Below are 26,185 nucleotides of genomic sequence, written 5' to 3'. Positions count from 1 at the left end.
AAAATAAAATAAAATAAAATAAAATAAAATAAAATAAAATAAAATAAAATAAAGAAATCAGCTGTACATTTGACCAGAGGAAAATAAATAACAAATATTTAAAAATGCAGCGTATGAACCCAATACAGTTACATTCTATACGATGATATAAATATAAAATGACGGTTATGAGTAAATTTGCATGTGTGTAATTTGTGCTGTGTAAAGAGTCACTTGCGGGGGTTGTACAGACAAATCCAGAAAATCAGCTTGTAATAATTATTATTATGTGCTAGCTAGGACTAATACCTAGCTGATTAAGCACAAAATGACCGCATGAGGATGTATATCTCTTCATATTTAGACACAGGTGAAGCCTCGTTCAGCTATAACTTGTTCACGGAGGTGTGTGACATCTTGAGAGAGTCCGAGATATTTACTCCAGTCGCTCATTTTAGTACGTCCTCATTATTATTTAACGTTTCAGACCACCAGAGCCGAAGCCTGACCCAGACACTGAGCTGGAATTTTTTTTATTCTTTTCTTTCTTTTTCCTTCTGCTCTCCATTCAGGCAGCTCTGGGCAGCTTTGCCAGCTTATCTTCCTCCTACAGGTCTGGATGACTTCAATACATGGCACTTCCTGTGGGTGAAGCTCTAGAAGACATGCTGAAGGAGGATAAATGGCCGTGAAGGCGAGGAAAGAAATGTTTTAGGAGCGCACTTCGGTCTTTCAATCACTTCAAACCGCTTTGGAGAGGTTTTTTTGTGTTTCCATCTGTCCTGGAGAGAGCCGTGCTTGTAAATGGAACGATGTACTGGAGGGAATGAAGCTAAAAAGAAAGAATGTGAAGTTCTTTTATTTATATATCAATAAGTATAACCTTGATTTTGCTGCAGTTGAATCAATTTGTTTGCTTTTGTGCAGTTCAGGGCAACTGCATTTACCTGTGTGTGTGTGTGTGTGTGTGTGTGTGTGAGAGAGAGAGAGAGAGAGTGTGTGTGTGTAAGAGAGAGAGAGAAAAAAAAGAGAGAGCGTGTGTGTGTGTGTTTGTTTGTGTGTGTGTGTGTCTTCAGTAGAAAGTTAAAGTATAAGTTGGAGTGTGTTTGTGTGTGTGTGAAGTAAAAGTATAAGCTGGAGTGTGTGATCGTTGAAGCTGCTCTGCATCTCAGTCTGCTCCCGGTTCCTTCTCTCTGCTCATTAATGACTTTTCTCCACAGTTCAGGTTCTCGACTCTCACTCTCGCACCTCAGGACGCCTCATTAGACTGCAGCTCGGGTTCCACATGAACACCGTGACACAGCAGCACTTATTCCTACACGGTCACATGTTCATAATCGACTCGGATCACACGGAGACTCACGTGAGCAGCCAGGATGAGTGATGTAGCTTTACTCACTTACTGAACTGAACCACTTTCATTACACACTACTCAGGAGAGCAGCTGAGCGATGCTGAACTTACTCCTGAGCCTGAATATTTCTCTCTGGAGCTGAAACCTCAGTGTGATACGCTCTTAAACAGAACACTTCTACACAGAACCTAAAACGGTTCTATCACTGGCTTCATATATGGAACTAAAAAATGGTTCTTTAGGGTTCAGTGAAAAAAAGCCAGTGTCCTAGGGTTAGGGTTAGTCTTTGGGTTTGGGTTAGTCCTTGGGTTAGGTTAGGTTAAGAATAAGGATGATTTTTAATTTTATCAAGTAAACACTCTTCTAGCCACAGGCACACTATTATCTTGTTTTTAGACTTGATAAGCAAAAGGAGGGGCTGACCATTTTAATATTAAAAGAGAGGAAAATAAAAGAGGAAAAATAAAATTGGCTGATTGGTAAAACCCCAAAATGTAGCTTTTCCCAAGTCAGATCAGCCCCCTGTTGGAGAATTAAAAAAGTGTTAAAATTACTTAGGTGCAAACTGTCACGACTAGTCACCAGGATCTCGGGTAGAGACTCAACCGTCCTTTGGACAAGAGGAAGTAGAAACAAGAAGCAGGATCCCAATTTAGAGATAGATTGGGCCCTGGGGAACTAGTTGCCTTGAGGGGTAGGGGTTATAAGTTAGAGTTAGGGTCAGGGGATAGGGTTGGGGTTAGGGTTATGGGTTAGGGTTAGGAGATTGGGTTGGGATTCGGGTTGAGGTTAGGGTTAGGGGGTTGGGGGTTAGGGTTGGGATTCGGGTTGGGGTTAGGGTTATGGGTTGGGGGTTAGGGTTTAGGGTTACGGGTCTAGTAGAATGGTTAGGGTTAGGGGGATGAGAAAAAGAAATTTTTTTTTTTTTAAAAACCAAAATAAAGACGACAGAATTAATGTAATTCTTGTACATGAAAAGAAGTAGCCAATATTTTATTATCTTCAATTTCATTTATATTGTTTTATTATATTATAATTATTTTGTTATATTATTATAGAACCCAATGTTTGGGAACGACCCTGTCTTACCATATCCAAGTGTTAAGTGCTATAATCAAAAAAAAAAAAGTGCTATTAAAAGTATGTGCTAAGATCAATCCACATCAACCTTTGTGTAAACCATCACTCCACTCCAAGATAGACATGAGTAACCCATAGGTCATTCCCAAATGAGGGTCAGTTAAGAAGCTTAGTTAATCATTTTACAGCAGTTGCTTGGTGGCACAGGGTCTTGAACCCAGGTTTCCTGGTTTTCAGGTTAACCCCTTAATCCCCTGAGCCACACCTGCTGAGAGGGAAATTATGATAAATCATGTCCCCACATATACACATCCTTACACAAGATATATACAAATCCTGATTGTCCCAGTCCATCACAACAATTCCTTGGCGAACCAGGGCCCAGAACCCTTTGGTTGTGCCTGCACATTTATACAAACACACCTATCTACACTTTTACAAAAAAAAAACATGCCCTAGATCGGGATGGGACCCCGGTCTGCCAAACCTCAACTCAACGTAGGTTTCCCTTTTCCTTCTCTGATCCGTATTCCATAAAATGTTGGTCTCTAGACCCGAGATCCTCAAATTCTCTACGCCCGCTGTCCAAAAATGCTCTGTTAAATGTGTGTTTAGAGACCTATTCTGAATGGTATATATGTGTTGTTTTAATCTACGTTCTGCACTGTACCTGGTTTCCCCAATGTATTTCTTATGACAATGTAAACAGGAAATGATGTAAATAATATTTGTAGTCTTCAGACTCATTGTGGACTGGATAGGACGTCTCTTGTTCTCTGTTCCCATAAACCTTAATTGTTGAAAATGTGATGTTGTCGCAGAAGGAGCTGTTGGTCGGCCAGATGCGAAACTGGCCCTAACCAGGAGGACCCGTAAGTTTTTGATTATGGGGATGACATCCTTGGGTTCTGGCACTACCCGTGCTAGGTTTCCCTGAAGGTCTTTTATTGTGTGTCTTTTAATGGATCTCAGGAAACTTTTGGAGTAGCCACGGTGTCTAAGGGCTCTGAACAAAATCTGGGTTGCTTCATGGAAATGTTGGTCCAAAGAGCAGAATCTATAAAATCGAATGATTTGGGACTTGATGTATGTGGAGTCTTGAAATTATTAGCTACTGAGGAAATTGATACTGTTATATATGATTGTTACTTTAACTTTAATGTGTGTATGATGAGAATTGGCAGAGCTTAAGAAGTCATCAAAATGTTGTCTGTCATGGTGCCAGACCCCAATGATGTCATCCAGATACCTGGAATACACTAAGGGTGTATGGGAGCATCTCTGAAACAAAGTTTCCTCCCACTCAGGCATGTAAATGTTTGCATATGCCAGAGCGAATTTCTTCCCCATGGCTGTTCCCTGAACCTGTAAATATGTTTGGGAATTAAATTCGCAATCATTTCTCCTCAAGTTTATTTCCAGTAATTTTAAAAGTTCCGCATCTGGCCGATCTGGGTCCAGATACCTGTTAAACCATTTTTCCACTGCCCCCAATCCCATTTCTGTACTAATATTGGTGTATAAGCTCTCCACGTCCAAAGTGAACAGGAAAGCTGATTCTGGAAGTGTAATTGTACCTATTTTGCTTATGAAGTCATAGGTATCTTTTAAGTAACTGGAGTGACGTTGTGACATGGGATTGAGAAAGTGGTCTATGTATTGTGCCACATTGTAAGTTTTGCTCCCACTATCTGACACCATCGGTTGACCCTGAGGGACCTCAGAAGGGACCGTCCATGCCAGTGGATCTTTATGAATTTTTGGTAATAGGTCAAATTTTCTTGTTCTCGGTGGATTTGAGCCAATAAGGTAACTGAACTGTTTTTGGTTAAGGAAACCCTTCAATTTAAAACCAGTTTAATGACTATATCCTTATTGTTTTGTAATTCTTTGAGGGCTCTGCATTCTGCCGGGTTCAGATTGTCTGGTTGGTCACTGGAGAGATCTGGAAGGAGATTAGTGATTGTTCTATTTTTCCGGATTAATTCTTTGATTGGTGAGGTCAATTGTGCACTATTGGGTTCCCATTTGGATTGTTCTATGAATATGACTGGTTCTTTTGGTGTTTTGTATTGAAAATGGTCTATAAGTTTGAGTTTCCTATTGTAGGTATGGATGTCCCTCCCCAGTCCCCTCAGGTCCGTACCTGGCTGCTTCGGAATAAAGTGTTAAAACCATAAACGGAAGAAATTAAAATATGGCAGTTAATCCAAAGGATCTCGGGTAGAGAAAGGCAAAAGGCGGAAGCAGAGTGTTAAGAATCGGGGTCCCAATTCCCATATGGATTAGGCCCTAAGGAAGTGGCAGTCTTGAGGGGGAGGGGATGGAGTTGGAGTTGGGGTTAGGGTTAGGGGTCAGGGGTTGGGGGTTAGGGCTGCAGATCTAGTAGAAAAGTTGGGGTTCAAGGTTGGGGGCATAATGAGAAATAGAAGAAGAAGAAGAAGAAGAAGAAGAAGAAGGGGGAAATCAAAACTAGGGAAAAGTTGGTTAACTGAATATAAATACTGTACAAGACCAGAGAAGATCCATAGTAAGTTAGTCCTTGGGTTAGTCCTTGGGTTAGGTTAGTCCTTGGGTTAGGGTAAGTTCTTTGAGTCTATTTTTTAAGAATAATTTAGGTCTTCATTATTATTATTATTATTATTATTATTATTATTATTATTATTATTATAAAACACAGCAAAGTCAAAGAGGGCTTACATTTATTTCAACATCATTGTGCTATTAAAATAAATCTGTCTACACTATTTGAATTATTTCACAAAGGTAATTCGATCTTTTTTTTTTAATGCATCATTGATACTCCAAACTCCAAAAAGTAATGGCACCCATTTCACTTTACACATATTTCCAATTATAAAACCTTTTTGTTCCTTTGTTTGTTTTTATTATCTATATAAGTTTCACACACTCCATGAGCAACTTTTTTTTTAAAGAAAAGGTTCAGAAGCCCGGGGTTCCGTACAGACCCCCAAGGAACCTCTTATAGTGAAAAGGGATTTTTAAAAGCCATAAGTCAGAACAGAAACACGCAGTTTGATGTGTTGTGTAAGAGTGTGTGTCTGTAAGAGAGTGAGAGAGAGACAGATAGTGTGTGTGTGTGTGTGTGTAAGTGTGAGAGAGAGAGAGAGAGAGAGAGAGAAGCCTCTATTATCTCCATAGATACATACACACAAACACATACACGCACACACATACACAAACATACACATACACAAAGATACACATACGAACACACACACACACATACAGACAGACACACACACGTAAACATACACACACACAAACATACATACACACACACACACACACACACACAGAGTACACTGTTCCTGTCTCATCTTTCTGTCTGTACAAAAGGTGTCCAAAATATTTAGAGAATAAAAGGATCAAACGATATCAAAGTGACGAGTCAGACATTGAGAGACACCTCAGTGCAAACCTTCTCCTGTTCTATGTGTTTGTGTGTGTTTATTGTGTGTGTGTGTGTGTGTTTATTGTGTGTATATGTGTTTATTGTGGACAGATGAAAAGGTGTTTGTTTATGGTGTGTGTGTGTTTGTTTACTGTGTGTGTGTGTGTGTGTTTAATACCTGGTGAATGTCAGTGTAGGAGAGATGGAGAGGTGTGTGTTTATTGTGTGTATGCATGAGAGAGAGAGTGAATCTGTGCGTGTTTGTTACTTGGTGACAGTCAGCAGCAGGTGTAGGAGAGATGGAGGTGTGTGTATGTGTGTGTGTGTGTGTGTGTGTGTGATACTTGGCAGTCAGCGGGTGTAAGAGAAATGAAGAGGATTTTATTTCCAGATGTGTGTGTGTGTGTGTATGAACTCTGTGAGATCTTCCTGCTCTGTAAGAAGAGATGCGAGTCAGTTACTGAGTTTATGTGCTTTACTGCATTGTGTGTGTGTGTGTGTGTGTGTCTGTGTGTGTGTGTGTGTGTATGTCTGTGTGTGTGTGTGTGTGTGTGTGTGTCAGTAATGAAGTGGAGAGGTACTGTATATCAGGGATGGACCTCACTATACTACAGGAGGTATAGACGGTGTAATAGCACTGATTCTGATATTCGCACCACACAGGCTGAGATGACACGCAGATCCAACAGTTCATTAATCTGATGAGACAATGAGATAAAACCAGGGTCAAAAACAGGAAAGCGGTCATCAGCAGAATATCTCAAGCGGTCAGCAGACAGAGATGATTATGCAAAAACCTGGGAGCAAAACGAGAAAAGCCACAGGATATCAATACTCAGACAAATGAGTGACAATTACTGCACAATGTTTTTGTGTGGATGAATGAACTTGTCTTGTTAAACAGTGTGTGTGTGTGTGTGTGTGTGTGTGCGTGTGCATGTGGTGAACGTTCTTGCAGTTTTTGTATGGAGCCGGGGATCATGGCGTCCATGTTTGTTTGGGGTTAACATGGACAGAAAGATCAAGATCACAATCTATCATCCTGACTCACTTGATGCTAAACTCTTGGCTACACTACACCCGCCCATTCTTTAAAAAAAAGAATAGTAAGGAGTGGAAATGGTCATCAATTTGGACCTGATGACCTCATCTAGCAGAATTTTCAGGAGATGTCTGGGGCTTATTTACATTCTTATCCAGAGAATCTTTTAATTTATCTAATTTTATATACATGAGGGTTAAGGGCCTTGCTCAGGGGCCCAGCCTGGTGGAGCTGGGATTCAAACTCATCCCCAGGGGCACTGTATGATGGCTGACCCTGCGCTCTGACCCCAACCCCCAGTGATAGGCTAAGCAAAGAAAGAATTTCACTGTCCAGTAATGTATATGTACCAATAAATACAACTTAACATCCCTTGTTGACTCCTTCCTACTTCTTCTCACCCTGTCCTAGATGAACCGACGTTCATTTGCTCTGACACGGATTCAGCTTCGAATACCGTATCATAAACAATTAGCCCGAGGCGGTCGTCAAATTAGAAATGCCATTATCCCTGAGGATGCCAGTCTGAGTCTAGCATGTGTTAGTGAAGCTCATTTGAATAGAAACATCCCCTCTGGTTTGTCTTTGATGGCTCGGGCTGTGACTCAGTACATATTTATTTTGTCACATAGCTGGGCTCATGGCTGGGAATTAATAACACATCTCGAATGAGTTGAGAAGCGGCTTCAGAGCTACTTCTTTACCCAGAAGTCCATGCATGAAAGTATTGAAAGCTTTACCGTTTAGTAGGAATGTTTAGCTATATGGAAAAAGTAGGAGGAGTTGGAGGGTAGTGTAATTCATCAGGTTTTGGAAGCTGGTGTCCTTCTTTACTTATATGAATGACAAAAATACCAGGAAGAGGAGCTACGGCATGTACTATATACAAACGCTCTCCATCACTGAGCATTCGAAGGCTTCAGCATGGAGGAGTTGGTGTTGAATCTGTAATGAACTCAGATGTTGAGCTGATTTATGAGATGCTCAGGAGCTCCTGCTTACACTCCAACTGACTGTACATGACTTTAGAATGGACATTATTTATAATCACACTCTCTGGTGTTTATAATCATTTATAATCACACACTCTGGTGTTTATAATCATTTATAATCACACTCTCTGGTGTTTATAATCATTTATAATCACACTCTCTGGTGTTTATAATCATTTATAATCACACTCTCTGGTGTTTATAATCATTTATAATCACACTCTCTGGTGTTTATAATCATTTATAATCACACTCTCTGGTATTCATAATCATTTATAATCACACTCTCTGGTGTTTATAATCATTTATAATCACACTCTCTGGTATTCATAATCATTTATAATCACACTCTCTGGTATTCATAATCATTTATAATCACACTCTCTGGTGTTTATAATCATTTATAATCACACTCTCTGGTGTTTATAATCATTTATAATCACACTCTCTGGTATTCATAATCATTTATAATCACACTCTCTGGTGTTTATAATCATTTATAATCACACTCTCTGGTGTTTATAATCATTTATAATCACACTCTCTGGTATTCATAATCATTTATAATCACACTCTCTGGTGTTTATAATCATTTATAATCACACACTCTGGTGTTTATAATCATTTATAATCACACTCTCTGGTGTTTATAATCATTTATAATCACACTCGCCGGTGTTTATAATCATTTATAATCACACTCTCTGGTATTCATAATCATTTATAATCACACTCTCTGGTATTCATAATCATTTATAATCACACTCTCTGGTATTCATAATCATTTATAATCACACTCTCTGGTATTCATAATCATTTATAATCACATTCTCTGGTGTTTATAATCATTTATAATCACACTCTCTGGTATTCATAATCATTTATAATCACACTCTCTGGTATTCATAATCATTTATAATCACACTCTCTGGTATTCATAATCATTTATAATCACACTCGCCGGTGTTTATAATCATTTATAATCACACTCTCTGGTGTTTATAATCATTTATAATCACACTCTCTGGTATTCATAATCATTTATAATCACACTCTCTGGTGTTTATAATCATTTATAATCACACTCTCTGGTATTCATAATCATTTATAATCACACTCTCTGGTATTCATAATCATTTATAATCACACTCTCTGGTATTCATAATCATTTATAATCACACTCTCTGGTATTCATAATCATTTATAATCACACTCTCTGGTATTCATAATCATTTATAATCACACTCTCTGGTATTCATAATCATTTATAATCACACTCTCTGGTATTCATAATCATTTATAATCACACTCTCTGGTGTTTATAATCATTTATAATCACACTCTCTGGTATTCATAATCATTTATAATCACACTCTCTGGTATTCATAATCATTTATAATCACACTCTCTGGTGTTTATAATCATTTATAATCACACTCTCTGGTATTCATAATCATTTATAATCACACTCACCGGTGTTTATAATCATTTATAATCACACTCTCTGGTATTCATAATCATTTATAATCACACTCTCTGGTATTCATAATCATTTATAATCACACTCTCTGGTGTTTATAATCATTTATAATCACACTCTCTGGTATTCATAATCATTTATAATCACACTCTCTGGTATTCATAATCATTTATAATCACACTCTCTGGTATTCATAATCATTTATAATCACACTCTCTGGTATTCATAATCATTTATAATCACACTCTCTGGTATTCATAATCATTTATAATCACACTCTCTGGTGTTTATAATCATTTATAATCACACTCTCTGGTATTCATAATCATTTATAATCACACTCTCTGGTATTCATAATCATTTATAATCACACTCTCTGGTATTCATAATCATTTATAATCACACTCCCCCAGTGTTTATAATCCAGAATCCAGACCCAAATGCAGGGATAAAATGGCAGACTGGGGTTTTATCAAGAAAATAACAAAAACAGACATGGAAGAACACTAGGGAAAAAACACTAAGCGACAGAAATACTAAACAGGAAACAGGAAAAATAAAAACATAACCTGGAGAATGAAACCAGGTAACAAGAGACAAAGACTCAGTAAAAGACACAGAGACAGCGGGTATATATAGGGAAGGTAATTAGTGAGACATAAGGAACAGGAGGCGGGGAAAGGGAAAAAGGATTGGGCGTGGCAAACACGTGAGCAAACACAAAACGTAAACAGAAGCACATGGGAATGTAACAATAACATAAACGAAGCCCTGAAAGATCGCCCTCTGGTGTTCTGGCAAGGAATTGCCAAGTAGTCCATGACAACTTGGTCTAAAAATATTGGTCTTAATGCATGGCTAATGAAAGGATGATAGCAATATTGCTTAGTTTTTATCAACGAAAAGTACCAATAGTTTGTTTTGTATCTTTCTCCCAGTACTATATGACTGTTTACTAGTGTTAATGCATTGTCCTTAAGCTGTAGATTGGATTAAGACAGCTAGAGCTAGGATCATTTCTCTTTTAATGACAAGAAGTCAGAGGTGAGAAGGAGATGGGTGTGTAAAATAAAAAAAGTTTGCAACAGTGACAGATAGGAGCAGCTTATTTCAGAAAAGAAGTTTTATTTGAAGTCTTCTTGGGTGATGTTTTCATTTAAACGTCACTTTACCTCGTCTGAACCCACGTCTTTCTTGTGTGTCTCTCTGCCCTCAAGCAGGATCCATCATCATCATCATCATCTCGTCTCTGGTTTTGTAGAAAGGTCAGCTCTTGCATCTTGACAAACTGTCAGCGAGTATCAGCTCAGCAGTGTGAATCCCGCTCCGTCCGTGCTGTTGCTTTTTTCTTTACCGAATTGAACTTTGATGCCTTTTCACTAGGGATAAGTATCTCTCTGAGAAGATGCTTTCAGAGTGAAAATTATTATATCTACTCCGACAAAGTTGCGTCCATCAAACCATCAAGCTCATTGTCGTTTCTTGGGATGTCTTGATGGTGATTTACCTCTGAATAAAACACATTCGTTAAGGTGTCTGCTCAAAAATATTAACATTTCAACAACGCTATTTTGGAATCTTCCAGGAATTTATGCTCATTAAGTGACTGAAGTAAAACTAGAGTTGCTTATCCGCTGGGAAGTATGGACACTGACAATAAACTAGCTAATTAGCATGATTGGGTAAGTTAGCACAGATTCTTCATTAGGGGGTAGTGTTGATAAAGTGCTTAAGTTGGGTTACTGAAAATTGGGGAAGGCTGAGGGTTCAAATCCCACCGCCAAACTGGATCCTTGTGTAAGATCTTCATTTGCTTTTAATAAAAATAAATAAGTGTAAGAGAAGTGTTTGCTTAAATGCTTAAGGCTTTGGGTTACTGGTCAGAAGGTCAGGGGTTCAAACCCCAGCACTACCCAACTGGGCCCTTGAGTAAGGTCCTTAACCCTCTCTGCTGTATCATGGCAGACCATGTGCTCCATCTAACTTCCTGTCAAGCTCAGACATCCAAAGAGAAGTTTTTCACTGTGCTATAACGTGTATGTGAGAAATAAAGGCTTAGTCTAAATGTGGCTATCAAAATGTATATGAACTGAATAAAAAATTAAATTAATGAAATGACAATGGAAATTAAACAAAAAAAATATTTCAATATTATTAAAAAATGTATTTACATCTGAATCAGGTGAACAGCTTCAAGGAGCATTCATCCATATATCCAACCATCTATTCATTTATCCGTCAATCTATCCATCCAACCACCAACCAACCATCCATCCATCTAACTATCCATCTGTTCATCTATTCATCCAACCATCCATCAATCTGTCCGTCTGTCTGTCCATCTGCCCGCCTGTCCGTCCGTTGAAAAAAAAAAAAATGCATCCATACATTCAACCATTCATCCAACTATCCATCAATCCATCTCCATCCATTCATTCAATCATCTATCCAACTATCCATCCATCCACCCATCCAACTATCTATCTATTCATCCATCCATCCATCCCTCCATCTTCGCATTAAAGATTAATTAAGATGCTCGATTTAAAAGGCTGAACTCTATTAAATAGAACTCAGCATGGTACGAGGTGTTCATTTCTAGCAGCGTGCAGCTATCAACTATCAATCCATACATCCAACCATCCATCTATCTCTCTATACATCCATACAACTATCCATCAATCCATCCATCACATTCTCATTGAAACTACACTCAGTGACTGTACAGTATAGCTGTAGTGACAGAATCCCAGTTAGCCTTAAATATGACTCTGCCAATGCAGTTTATGTCTCCTAACATTTTATTAATGACATACGACTCTCAAATATGGAAGAATATGTGAATTCATCCACACACGTTTTTATCCATATTACTTATAAATAATAAAGATCTGTGAATTGTTTCATTTCCTCTTGCCAGCAACGAGCTTTATATCTGTTGAGTCAGAGCCGAGGACAGAAAGTTCAGCCCTCCTGCTGAGTTGAGTTTCATTCTCATGCACAGATCGATGCTCATCTGTAAGCTGCTAGCTCTTCCGCAGGGATGATGGAAGGTTGTCAGCTTTAGTTAAAAACAGTGTCTCTGTGTCTTCTGTGACAAGATAATGGGATGCCAAAGCTTGTACAGCTCGTACTTTTCGAGCTGAAGTACAGAACCTCATCAGACTGAATAAGTACATTTTCTATTTTCAAAGCCTCCCACGGTCACTTGAGATGAAAACGCTGTGTAAGGAGTCACACCTAATGGTGGCTGTGGGAGGATCGTTGTGCTCAGTTCGATGGTGAAGGATTCGAAATGACTAATGTTTGGAGTGGCGTGAGATTGAAGGCTAAAACCTGAAACACTAATGTTTGTCTCTGGCTTGCTGCAGTAACCTGACCTACCAAAGTCACTGCTTTACTCTGCTCCAAAATCATGACGTATTTCTACCAGGTTTCTGAACAAATCGGATTTAGAGAGATCTTGTCAAAATATCTGAGAGCCAGTGATAGACTTGAGCTTAAATAACGCACCTGAGCTTGAAGTGCAGACCTTCAGCTTCAGTTTGGAGATATTTACAGTATCTCACAAAAGTGAGTACACCCCTGACTTTGTAAATATTTTATTATATCATTTCATGTGACAACACTGAAGAAATGCCACTCTGCTACAATGTACAGTAGTGAGTGTCCAGCCTGTATAACAGTGTAAATTTGCTGTCCCCTCAAAATAACTCAACACACAGCCATTAATGTCTAAACCGTTGGCAACAAAAGTGACTACACCCCTAAGTGGAAATCTCCAAATTGGGCCCAATAAGCCATTTACCCTCCCCGGTGTCATGTGACTCGTTACAAGGTCTCAGGTGTGAATGGGGAGCAGGTGTGTTGAATTTGGTGTTATCGCTCTCACACTCTCTCATACTGGTCACTGGAAGTTCAACATGGCACCTCATGGCAAAGAACTCTGAGGATCTGAACTGTATCTGTATATACTGTATATAACTGTTACTGTATCTGCATGATAGCTTTTTTTCTTTCTGAAAGCACAGATGTTCCTAATAAAGTGGGCAGTGAGTATGTTTATACTCTAAAGGTCAAAATCTGTACTAAGGTCACAAGAGCGATATCTGAAAAAATAAAACAGAACGCCTTGAAGGTATTACCTTCAAAAATCAGTGTTAATACAGCGGGATTGAAAATGGAAACAAATTCACGAATCCCCCGTGGCTTGAAAGATTACGCTTCAAAATTATGCTTTGACTCGTGTCTGAAACTCGGATGAAGATTAGAAGGGAGTCACCTGGATTTAGAATAAAAGAAAACACACACACACACACACAACAGGGGCAAACAAACCTCTGGGTATGGATCTCCAGAAAGAAAATAAACTCGGCTTTAGTATAAATAAATAAATAAATAAATAAATAAATAAATAAATAAATAAGAATAAAATAATATATGCGCTGTAGTGTATATTATATGTTTAGTGAAATATCCGATATCCGTACCGATCTCGTTCAGTAACCCGAGCGCTAATCGTGTTTATTAGCTGTTAGTTTATTAGTCTAATCGCTTAAAGTACACACTTTATTATTCCTCCTAATCGTTCCTCCTCGTGTTTACAGTTAGAAATGTAATCAATAGCTGATGTCTAATCTTTTTTCTAGTGTGATCTGAATGATCTTTTGTAAAAAAAAATCTAGAAGAATTATTGTGTATTTAAAGTGGCGGTCATTGATTGCTTTGGATATTAAAATGCCCTTTTACTTAAAATAGCCCTTAAACTGATTTTTAAAGTATTATAGAACATAAACAAAACAAAAGTTTATGATTCCTACAGGTTTTCTTCATCAAGATCCTTTTCACAAACAGCTCTTATGAATTTCGAAGCTTAAATCCATTTAGCAGAAGTAAAAAGGAGCTCCGCCTCACAGACAGTCACATGACTTCAGCATCACCTCCACTGAGCTTCATCTCTTCCACTCTTTATTTAAAATCATCTCTCCTGATCCACTCAGCTCTTCTGCTCTTTTACTACAGCGTTGTGTTTCTACTAATAACACACACTTACACAATTTCCAAGCATTTCAACACTGTAGTAGTTGATGAGTTTCTCATTCTGTGTGATGATGATAACGTCTCTGACGTCCTCTGTAGTCCTGTTTAGCCACGTGTTCACATCTGTATGTTGTAGAATTAAACGTGAAATTATCCTGAGCTTGTTTTTAATCATAAACCCATTCAAAAAGCCTTCAGGACAATAGAAGTGGAAGTGGAAACTAATTTTCAGGTTTTAGGACTTACTTCTGCTGGAAGTTAGCATGTGGTGCTAAATATACCAGACCTTCAGACCCTCTGAGAAAGTCCTCTATTTTATTGAAGCTGCCAGGATGTGAGGGGAACTTTAGCAAACTCAGAAACAAACAAACAAACAAACAAACAAACAAATAAATGGATGGTTGGCTGAATAAATGAATGAACAAATAAATGAATGAATGAATGAATGAATGAATGAATGAATGAATGAATGAATGAATGAAAAAAAATAAATGAACAAATAAATGAATAAACAGAAAAATAAATAAAGGAATGAATGGATGGATGGATGGATGGATGGATGGATGGATGGATGAAAAAATAAATAAATAAATAAATAAATAAATAAATAAATAAATAAATAAATGGATGGCTGAATGAATGAACAAACAAAAAATAAAAAAAATGAATGAATGAATGAATGAATGAAAATAACTAACTAAATAAATAAATAAATGGATGGATGAATGAACGAATAAAATAAATAAAATTCACTAGACGACCCCCCCCAATCTCACATTGATCAACTTATTCTCTGGATTACAAAAACAAACTCATAAGCCGCAGATCAGTCACTATGCAAAACCATAACTTTTGGAACACTAGTTATATACATTGAGCATATATCTTTTATGCTGTTGGGTATGTGCCATGCTTTGTAGATCACATGTAATTGGGCATGTAGTAGAGAGCAAAAGCTTTAGTCTCATCTTAAAAGGCTGGACTTGATTCCTCTTTTTTTTCTGCAAGCAGCCCATAGATATAAAACCCCATTTCGTTTCACACAAGTGATCTGAGGAAAAGCAAAGCCACTTTCTCACCTTCGCTTCTCGCCATGCTGTGCTGCTCCTATTTAATAACTAAACTTTTCACTCCAACTGAATTGTTCCTGTTTTGGAGGAGGAACTAATCAAACAGAAGCAGAAAGATTTACTAACTTTAATAAGCGGCCTCCTGGCTTCATTAGGGATTGGTGTTCACCACAGCAGTTTGTGTTTCTCTTCTCATCTCATCTCAAAGCTGCATGGATCTGGTGGGAAAAATAAGCTGGACAGCAGTGACGCTGAATCAATGCAGAAGTCTCTTTTTCAGTAAAGTCCAATACCACATGTACAGCTTAATTTTATTACGCCTGTCAATTAGTCATGGTATTTCCATTGATTTCCATTGGGCACTGTGCGTTTCGTATTGCTGTCTTTCTTTCTCTCTCTGCTAAATACTTCTCTGTGCTGAGTTCTAATGAAATAGATGTGGCCTTTGGACTTATTTGTTCCAATAAAAGCGACATGGCCTTTCTGCTCAGCAGCCTCATTGAAAGAGACGTGGCCTCTGGACTCTTTTTTCTGGAGGAATCTGTGCCTATTACTTCTAGTGAAAAAGGTGTGATCTCTGTACCCCTTACTTCTAGTGAAATAGGCGTGTCCTCTGTACCCCTTACTTCTAGTGAAAGAGGCATGGCCTCTGTACTCATTACTTACAATGAAAGAGGCGTGGCCTCTGCACTCTTTACTTATAGTGAAAGAGGTCTGGCTTTTGTACCCATTACTTCTAGTAAAGTGGTTTGGAATCTGTGCCTATTTTTATAGTGAAAGAGTGAAAGTCTCTGTACTCATTACTTATGGTGAAATTACTCAATTACTTCTAGTGCAAGAGGCGTGGTCTCTGTACCCATTACTTATAATGAGAGCAACGTGGCCTCTGTACCCCTTCTTCAATTCTAGTGAAAGAGTTGTGGCCATTTTACATCTTACTTCTACTGAAAGAGGCTGCACCCCTTACTTCTAGTGAAATAGGCGTGGCCTCTGCACCCCTTACTTCAATTCTAGTGAAAGAGGTGTGGCCATTTTACATCTTACTTCTACTGAAAGAGGCTGCACCCCTTACTTCTAGTGAAATAGGCGTGGCCTCTGCACCCCTTACTTCTAGTGAAATAGGCGTGTCCTCTGTACCACTTACTTCTAGTGAAATAGGCGTGGCCTCTGCACCACTTACTTCTAGTGAAATAGGCGTGGCCTCTGTACCAATTACTTATAGTGAAATAGGTGTGGCCTCTGTACCACTTACTTCTAGTGAAATAGGCGTGGCCTCTGTACCAATTACTTATAGTGAAATAGGTGTGGCCTCTGTACCACTTACTTCTAGTGAAATAGGTGTGGCCTCTGTATCCCTAACTTCTAGTGAAATAGGCGCAGCCTCTGTACCACTTACTTCTAGTGAAAGAGGCGTGCCCTCTGTACCACTTACTTGTAGTGAAATAGACGTGTCCTCTGTACCAATTACTTATAGTGAAATAGGCGTGGCCTCTGTACCACTTACTTATAGTGAAATAGGCGTGGCATCTATACAACTTACTTCTACTGAAAGAGGCTTGGCCTCTGTACCACTTACTTCTAGTGAAAGAGTGTGGCCTCTGTACCAATTACGTCTAGGGAAAGAGGCATGATCACTGTATCCCTTACTTCTAGTAAAGAGGCATGGCCTCTGTACCCATTACTTATAGTGAAATAGGCGTGGCCTCTGTACCACTTACTTCAAGTGAAGTAGGCGTGGCCTCTGAATCCCTAACTTCTAGTGAAATAGGCGTGGCATCTATACAGCTTACTTCTAGTGAAAGAGGCGTGGCCTCTGTACCACTTAATTCTAGTGAAATAGGCGTGGCCTCTGTACCGCTTACTTCTAGAGAAATAGGTGTGGCCTCTGTACCACTTACTTCTAGAGAAATAGGCGTGGTCTCTGTACCACTTCTAGTGAAATAGGCGTGGCCTCTGTACCACTTACTTCTAGTGAAATAGGCGTGGCCTCTGTACCACCTACTTCTAGTGAAAAAGGCATGGCCTCTGTACCACTTACTTCTAGTGAAATAGGCGTGGCCTCTGTACCCCTTACTTCTAGTGAAATAGGCGTGGCCTCTGTACCCCTTACTTCTAGTGAAATAGGCGTGGCCTCTGTACCCCTTACTTCTAGTGAAATAGGCGTGGCCTCTGTACCCCTTACTTCTAGTGAAATAGGCGTGGCCTCTGTACCCCTTACTTCTAGTGAAATAGGCGTGGCCTCTGTACCACTTACTTCTAGTGAAAGAGGCGTGGCCTCTGTACCACTTACTTCTAGTGAAATAGGCGTGGCCTCTGTACCACTTACTTCTAGTGAAATAGGCGTGGCCTCTGTACCACTTACTTCTAGTGAAAGAGGCGTGGCCTCTGTACCACTTACTTCTAGTGAAATAGGCGTGGCCTCTGTACCAATTACTTCTAGTGAAAGAGGTGTGGCCTCTGTGCCAATTACTTCTAGTGAAGGAGGCATGGCCTCTGTACTCATTACTTATAGTGAAGGGGTGTGGCCTCTGTACTTATTACTTCTAGTAAAGAGGTGTGGAATCTGTGCCTATTACTTGTAATGAAAGTGACATGGTGTCTGTATCCATTACTTATAGTGAAAGAGGTGTGGCCTTTTTATGTCTCACTTCTAATGAAAGTGGCGTGTCCTCTGTACCCCTTACTTCTAGTGAAATAGGCGTGGCCTCTGTACCCCTTACTTCTAGTGAAATAGGCGTGGCCTCTGTACCCCTTACTTCTAGTGAAATAGGCGTGGCCTCTGTACCCCTTACTTCTAGTGAAATAGGCGTGGCTTCTGCACCCCTTACTTCAAGTGAAATAGGCGTGGCCTCTGTATCCCTAACTTCTAGTGAAATAGGCGTGGCCTCTATACAACTTACTTCTAGTGAAAGAGGCATGGCCTCAGTACCCCTTACTTATAGTGAAATAGGCGTGGCCTCTGTACCCCTCACTTCTAGTGAAATAGGCGTGGCCTCTGTACCGCTTACTTCTAGAGAAATAGGCGTGGCCTCTGTACCACTTACTTCTAGAGAAATAGGCGTGGCCTCTGTACCACTTACTTCTAGTGGAATAGGCATGGCCGCTGTACCACTTACTTCTAGTGAAATAGGCGTGGCCTCTGTACCACTTACTTCTAGTGAAATAGGCGTGGCCTCTGTACCACTTACTTCTAGTGAAATAGGCGTGGCCTCTGTACCACTTGCTTCTAGTGAAATAGGCGTGGCTTCTGCACCCCTTACTTCTAGTGAAATAGGCGTGGCCTCTGCACCCCTTACTTCTAGTGAAAGAGGCGTGGCCTCTGCACCCCTTACTTCTAGGGAAAGAGGTGTGGCCTCTGTGCCAATTACTTCTAGTGAAGGAGGGATGGCCTCTGTACTCATTACTTATAGTGAAGGGGTGTGGCCTCTGTACTTATTACTTCTAGTAAAGAGGTGTGGAATCTGTGCCTATTACTTGTAATGAAAGTGACATGGTGTCTGTATCCATTACTTATAGTGAAAGAGGTGTGGCCTTTTTATGTCTCACTTCTAATGAAAGTGGCGTGTCCTCTGTACCCCTTACTTATAGTGAAATAGGCGTGCCCTCTGTACCCCTTACTTATAGTGAAATAGGCGTGCCCTCTGTACCACTTACTTCTAGTGAAATAGGCGTGCCCTCTGTACCACTTACTTATAGTGAAATAGGCGTGCCCTCTGTACCACTTACTTCTAGTGAAAGAGGCGTGGCCTCTGTACCAATTACTTATAGTGAAAGAGGCGTGCCCTCTGTACCACTTACTTCTAGTGAAATAGGTGTGCCATCTGTACCACTTACTTATAGTGAAATAGGCATGCCCTCTGCACCACTTACTTCTAGTGAAAGAGGCGTGGCCTCTGTACCCCTTACTTCTAGTGAAATAGGCGTGGCCTCTGTACCACTTACTTCTAGTGAAAGAGGCGTGGCCTCTGTACCAATTACTTATAGTGAAATAGGCATGCCCTCTGCACCACTTACTTCTAGTGAAAGAGGCGTGGCCTCTGTACCCCTTACTTATAGTGAAATAGGCGTGGCCTCTGTACCACTTACTTCTAGTGAAAGAGGCGTGGCCTCTGTACCAATTACTTATAGTGAAATAGGCGTGCCCTCTGTACCACTTACTTCTAGTGAAAGAGGCGTGGCCTCTGTACCACTTACTTCTAGTGAAATAGGCGTGGCCTCTGTACCACTTACTTCTAGTGAAAGAGGTGTGGCCTCTGTACCAATTACTTATAGTGAAATAGGCGTGCCCTCTGTACCACTTACTTATAGTGAAATAGGCGTGCCCTCTGTACCACTTACTTCTAATGAAAGTGGCGTGTCCTCTGTACCAATTACTTATAGTGAAATAGGTGTGGCCTCTGTACCACTTACTTCTAGTGAAAGAGGCGTGGCCTCTGTACCACTTACTTCTAGTGAAAGAGGCGTGGCCTCTGTACCAATTACTTATAGTGAAATAGGCGTGCCCTCTGTACCACTTACTTCTAGTGAAATAGGCGTGGCCTCTGTACCACTTACTTCTAGTGAAAGAGGCGTGGCCTCTGTACCAATTACTTATAGTGAAATAGGCGTGCCCTCTGTACCACTTACTTATAGTGAAATAGGCGTGTCCTCTGTACCAATTACTTATAGTGAAATAGGCGTGCCCTCTGTACCACTTACTTCTAGTGAAAGAGGCGTGGCCTCTGTACCACTTACTTCTAGTGAAATAGGCGTGGCCTCTGCACCCCTTTCTTCTAGTGAAATAGGCGTGGCCTCTGTACCACTTACTTCTAGTGAAAGAGGCGTGGCCTCTGTACCACTTACTTCTAGTGAAAGAGGCAAGGTCTTTTGATAATGTTTGTCCATTGTGTGTCACTACCAAACAAAGAGATGTTGAATCAGTTCCAGGTGTGGCATCTACACAAATCAGGTATCCATGGCTTCTCACTCCTAGAAACAACATCTTTTTTTCTAGTTAAGTTAAAATTAGGTTGCAAATACTGAATGTTGATAACTGTATCCTATCAGATATTTTTGCTGAATTAAATGTATAGTTTATTTCACATAACTGCACTTAACATCGTATTATCATACCGTGAAATATAGAATTGATGCACAAGTGATACACAAACCTGATAATAACATCATGGGTTATGTAATAAAATAATCACATGTGGACATTATTTGGTTTTCTTTTGGAAAAAGTTCTAGTACTTGGTTCCTTGTATGGTTTTAACAATGCATTCCTATATTCTCATCTGTAAAGGCAGTCAGCCTCATCGTATAAGGTTATTATTCATAGAGGGGGAGCGGGGCTGTCACCATCAAATCCTTTGTATTTCAGCTTGCCAGCCCGCAAGAGCACACACACACATACACACACACACACACTCCCGTACCTACAGTGCACACATCACCCAGGGCGCAGTGTGATGGGGAACAGGTGGCAGCTGTGCATTCGGGCGAATGTGAATGAACTGTGTGTTATCACTGTCTGTCTCTGTCCCTGTGGGTCTCTGAGCCACCACGGAGGCAACGTTACCTTCATCCACTTTACTAAAGAACATCCCCGAATTACCAGTGCAGCTGCCAAGCTGTCACTTTACACGTTATCCCAATTCGGTTGGGTCATTAAAGTAAAATGTTCTGGGAATTACATTCATTAATAAGTCTGTTGATCTTGTGTTGTTAAGCACTAAATGCTCTCTCTCTCTCTCTCTCTCTCTCTCTCTCTCTTCTATTACATAAAGAATATCAAAACGTAAAAATTATGCAACATACTGTAGTGGTATTTCATTAAAAAATATAACAAATACTATGGATAATATTTAGTTCATACATGCTCATTTTTATGAAGGGTGCCAATATTTATGCACACTGTATATTTTTGTTGTTTTTTACTACATGGTGTACTGATTGCTTTGTCTGTATAGCTGGGGATTAGAGTCATTCTCTAAGCGACTGATTCTACAAAGCCTTATATGAATATATGTGTGTGTGTGTGTGTTTATGTATAAACTGACATATACCATGTGCTTGTATTTTATTTTGGTTTCAATTCCAGTCCTTTCTCCATCCCGGTCCTGTCATTAGTCTGTTGTCTTATTACTGTGTTCTCCTGTTCCGTGTTCCGTGTCTATTCATTGCGAAGTCTTGAACTCCTTCGTCTTGATATATACCCATGTCTTGTTTTGCTGTACTTCCTGGATTTGAGCCTTGCCCATTTCCCTTTTTTCTTCCCTGTTTACTTCCCTTTCTATTTCACAGATGTAGAAACAAATTTACATCATCTGTATCTTAAAGCTATTGCTGTTCTGATATGGTGACATAATGTATACAGACATGACGCATCACGTGAATCTGGCGGCTTTTAGGCCAAGCACTAGAGTTGCTCTATGGCTAGGAATGTTCTGTTATCATGTTTTTCTTACCCAACAGATGCTGTGTGTTATGATATGTACATTAATGCATTATGTACTTCATGTATAGATTGGTGACTTGAGGCACACCTAGCATGCGCGACTCATTCTCAAATCAAACTTCTTGCTAAAATACACACACCAACCAAATCTACAGTCTGGCTATCAGTAGAAACTAGTGGAAAACTTTGCATTTGCTCAAGACAGATTATCTTTTTTTTTTCTGAAAACTCAAATAAATTATTCATGTGCAATGTGAGAAAACAAAACAGATTTTATCCGGAGTGTTAACCAAAGACATTTTGACATTTTGAGTTTCCTAGCCGAGGTAATTAGCCTTTTTCAGACAAAACAAACATGAGAAGCACACTAGTGAGCTAAAGAAAATGTATAATTTGTCTACATCTGGTTGGTATAGCACTTTAAACATTAGAGAGTGGGTTTATTTTCATTTAATAAGAGATTAAAAGTATTATCAATGCCCTTTATAGTAATCATGTTAGTCTGCGCTAACTAGCAGGCTGATCTGTTGCTATGTAAAGCTCATGTTAACACACAGGAAATGCATCTCTGTAAAAGAATACTTCAGAAACTAAAAATGATTTTGTTCAGAACACAACTGTAGTTTCTGAAGGATGGATAGTGTTAGCGCCAGCTGTTAACCAACAGAGCGCTAATGTTAGCCTTGTGAGCTGAAGTGAACGAAGGAATTTTTCTCAAATGATATGTTGTATGCTGTATATGTTATGTGTGTTTTGTGTGTTAGCAAGGCTAATATTAATCTGAAGCCTGCTTAAGCTTTACTGGCTGTAAAAGCTCAGCTGTGGCCGAGAAAATAAACAAAAACGGACCTGAAACCACAAACAAACTGGAAAAGGTAGGTATAATTTGTGAATGGAATTCTTACCGCTGATTGGACAAGACATCTGTCACTCAGGATATACAAGAAGCAGGAAATTGTGTATTTCTTGTACATGTGTGGAGTTCTGCACTCACTTTCAACCATTTCTTTCCACCTTAAATCTAAGAAAATAACAAACATATATATTTATATTTATAAATATCATCATTCAACAAACGGACGGACATTCATATGGCGTGATTTTGGATATACTGATAGCGTATCATGGCATAAAGATTAGTTTGTGATGTATAAAAACACACCTGAAGAACGTAGGAATGTTTCGAAGACAAAACTATTCCAGATTAAAGGAGGTAAGAGCAGAGCTGCGTTCATACACACACCAATCCTCTTTCTACTGCTGCAGCCTGCTGGACTTCTTCTATATCCTGATTGACAGATGTCTCGTCCAATCAGCAGTAAGAATTCCATTCACAAACTATACCTACCTAAATCTGCTGTGTGACGTGTTGTTCGTTAAAAGATCAAGATGTATCTTAATGTTTGTTTGCACGTGTCCGTGTCTGTTCACTCTGATAGATAATACAAGCAGCAATAACACACACCATTTGCATTTTATTAAAGTGTTTACCTTGGCTAGCCTCTCATTATATCGCTGCCTTGGGTGCATCTAATCAGCTGTTACTTCTGTGCAGTGACACACACACACACACACATTACAGGGAGATATAAAGGTTGTGCTACATGACCTTCAAAGAGCTTGTTTATTCATGCCGTCATATCCTGATTTTAATTTTTTTACCTTTTTTTCTCTTACTCTTTTCCAGATTTTCACTCAGACATGGATTGATTTGGATTTGCCCTAGTTCCTTCCATCAGGAGTAGCAACCAGCATCAGAAAGTTCTTCTTCTTCTTAGCTCTTTATCACTGGAGAGACTCTACTAGTGAGCAAAGTGGAGGAATTTCTATAGAATTTACCTGGACGATAGAACAATTAATTCGGAACAAGCACCAAAGGGTCGGGTTGATTTTTGCATCTAAGTCATCTGGTATTGGGTACAGATTTTTAAATAGAGCCATAGCTTCTGTTTTAGGACTTAACAAAAACCTTTAATCCAGAGATATGAGCTAGATTGATGGGAAACAATCTGTTATTGAAGAAAACTTGTTTTATAATGGCTTATGGAACTGTTAAATTACTGAAAATCCTGCATCTCTCTTGACAGTGTAGCTATGAGCAGGAACACAGAGGCATGATGGATGAGTACAATAACACTGCCGAGGTTTTTCTCTTTAACAACACGAGCAGCTTGGACACTTCAAAGCCTTGGGATGAAGCAACTCGACTAGGTGTCCAGATCTCTCTCTCGATCCTACTAGCTATAGTAACTTTGGCTACGATGCTGTCCAATGCTTTTGTCATTGCCACTATTTTCCTGACACGCAAGCTGCACACACCTGCAAACTTCCTGATTGGCTCTCTGGCCCTGACAGACCTACTCGTGTCTATCCTGGTCATGCCTATCAGCATCTTGTACACAGTGAGCAAGACATGGACTCTCGGTCCGGTGGTTTGCGACATCTGGCTCTCATCAGATATCACCTTCTGCACAGCATCCATCCTGCACCTGTGTGTGATTGCGCTGGACCGATACTGGGCCATCACGGACGCGCTGGAGTACTCCAAGAGACGGACGACTGGGCGGGCCGTGCTCATGATTGCAGTCGTCTGGGTGATCTCCATTTCTATCTCCATGCCCCCACTCTTCTGGAGGCAAGCTAAGGCTCATGAGGAGTTGAAAGAGTGTCTGGTCAACACGGATCAGATCTCTTACACGCTCTACTCCACTTTTGGTGCTTTTTACGTGCCCACCGTACTCCTTATCATCCTTTATGGGCGAATCTACGTGGCTGCCCGCAGTCGGATCTTCAAGTCACCAGCGTCCAGGGCAAAACGATTCACTACGGCTCAGCTCATCCAAACATCGGCTGGCTCATCCCTGTGCTCGCTCAACTCCTCATCCAACCAGGAGGGGCATCTTCACCTAGGAGGGGCCGCAAGTGGAGGAGGAGGGTCTCCAAATTTCACAAACAGCGTTAAGGTGAAGCTAGCGGATAACATCCTGGAGCGAAAACGTTTGTGTGCAGCGAGAGAAAAGAAAGCCACAAAGACACTGGGCATCATCTTAGGAGCCTTCATAATCTGCTGGCTGCCCTTTTTTGTAGGAACACTGGTCATGGTTCTTTGTAAGAACTGCTGGTTCCACCCAGTGCTCTTTGACTTCTTCACCTGGCTCGGCTATCTCAACTCGCTCATCAACCCTGTGATCTACACAGCCTTCAATGACGAGTTCAAGCAGGCCTTCCACAAGCTTATCAAGTTCAAGAGATGCTACTGACACTTCCAATCTGAGCTTGAGCTCAAGAGGGTTGGTATATCGGGCATGAGCAATGGTAGAACTTTTTCTCTGGCATTTACTTTGTTGTATTCAAATGCAAACTGATGCATTTTTGCATAGTTGAATGGCCATGAGACAGCTTGTAAAAAGTTGTGCCAAATTGTAGATGTTACCCTGTAGATTTACTTACTATGCATGTCTTAGAGTATCTGGTTCATCCTTTAGAAAATATTTGTCCTGTATCTATAAGCAATTAGAGACGGCAAGAGCCTTACTGAACATAACGGGGGACTCGTCAAATGTTATGCTTTTACAAATACGTGGTATATACATAGTCTATAGAGAAGAGATATATAAAGATTTCATTTTTCAAAACACTTTTTGTTGTGCATTGTGGTCATTTTCTGTTTAGATTCTATTCAGACTATAATTATATATTTAAAATATTTGAATAAATACCTGTTCTCTAAAAAAGCAAAACATCCTATACAGTCAAGTCCATAAATATTTAAACATTGACAAAGCTGCTATTATTTTAGCTGTGAGGTTCCTTGCACTACCATGGTTAGGGGTTCAATTCCTGCCCCTGCCCTGTGTATGCGAAGTTTATAGGTTCTCCCTGTGCTTTAAGGGGTTTCCTTTGGGCACTTTGGTTCCAACCTCCCAATCCAAAGACATGTGTTTTGAGCTGGTTGGTAACTCTAAATTGTCCATAGTGTGTGAATGTGTGTGATTGTACCTTCTAAGGGACTGGTACCCCATCAAGGGTATCCCCTACCTTGTGCCTCGTGCCCTGGGAAAGGCTCCAGACTCCGGTTAAGGGTAAGTATTACAGAAAATAAGTGTTCTGAGTTTCCAGGGTGACCACTTTTTCTTTCCAGACCTGTCTGATTCCTCCAGATGCTCTACTCTGGGTGAAGTCTCGTCGCTTGGTGGTGCTCAATGCTGCTGGGGATAGATCTGTGACCCAGGGGACTGCTGTGGATAGAACCACTTGGAGACTATCAATTAATTAGAAAATAGGTGTATTTGAG

General features: G+C 39.9%; 1 protein-coding gene across 1 annotated transcript in view; it reads left to right on the top strand.

The window, feature by feature from the left end:
• Positions 1–25,494, top strand: part of htr1d (5-hydroxytryptamine (serotonin) receptor 1D, G protein-coupled) — a 51,771-nt gene extending 26,277 nt beyond the window's left edge. The window contains exon 2 of the mRNA XM_058398469.1: positions 23,579–25,494. Coding sequence (XP_058254452.1) covers positions 24,006–25,151 — 1,146 coding nt within the window. The 5' untranslated portion in view covers positions 23,579–24,005 and the 3' untranslated portion in view covers positions 25,152–25,494. The remainder of the gene's footprint in view (positions 1–23,578) is intronic.
• Positions 25,495–26,185: the final 691 nt, after the last annotated feature.

The sequence above is a fragment of the Hemibagrus wyckioides genome, linkage group LG09 (genome assembly GCF_019097595.1).
Source record: "Hemibagrus wyckioides isolate EC202008001 linkage group LG09, SWU_Hwy_1.0, whole genome shotgun sequence".
Taxonomy (NCBI): Eukaryota; Metazoa; Chordata; class Actinopteri; order Siluriformes; family Bagridae; genus Hemibagrus; species Hemibagrus wyckioides.
This window is presented reverse-complemented; position numbering and strand designations above follow the sequence as displayed.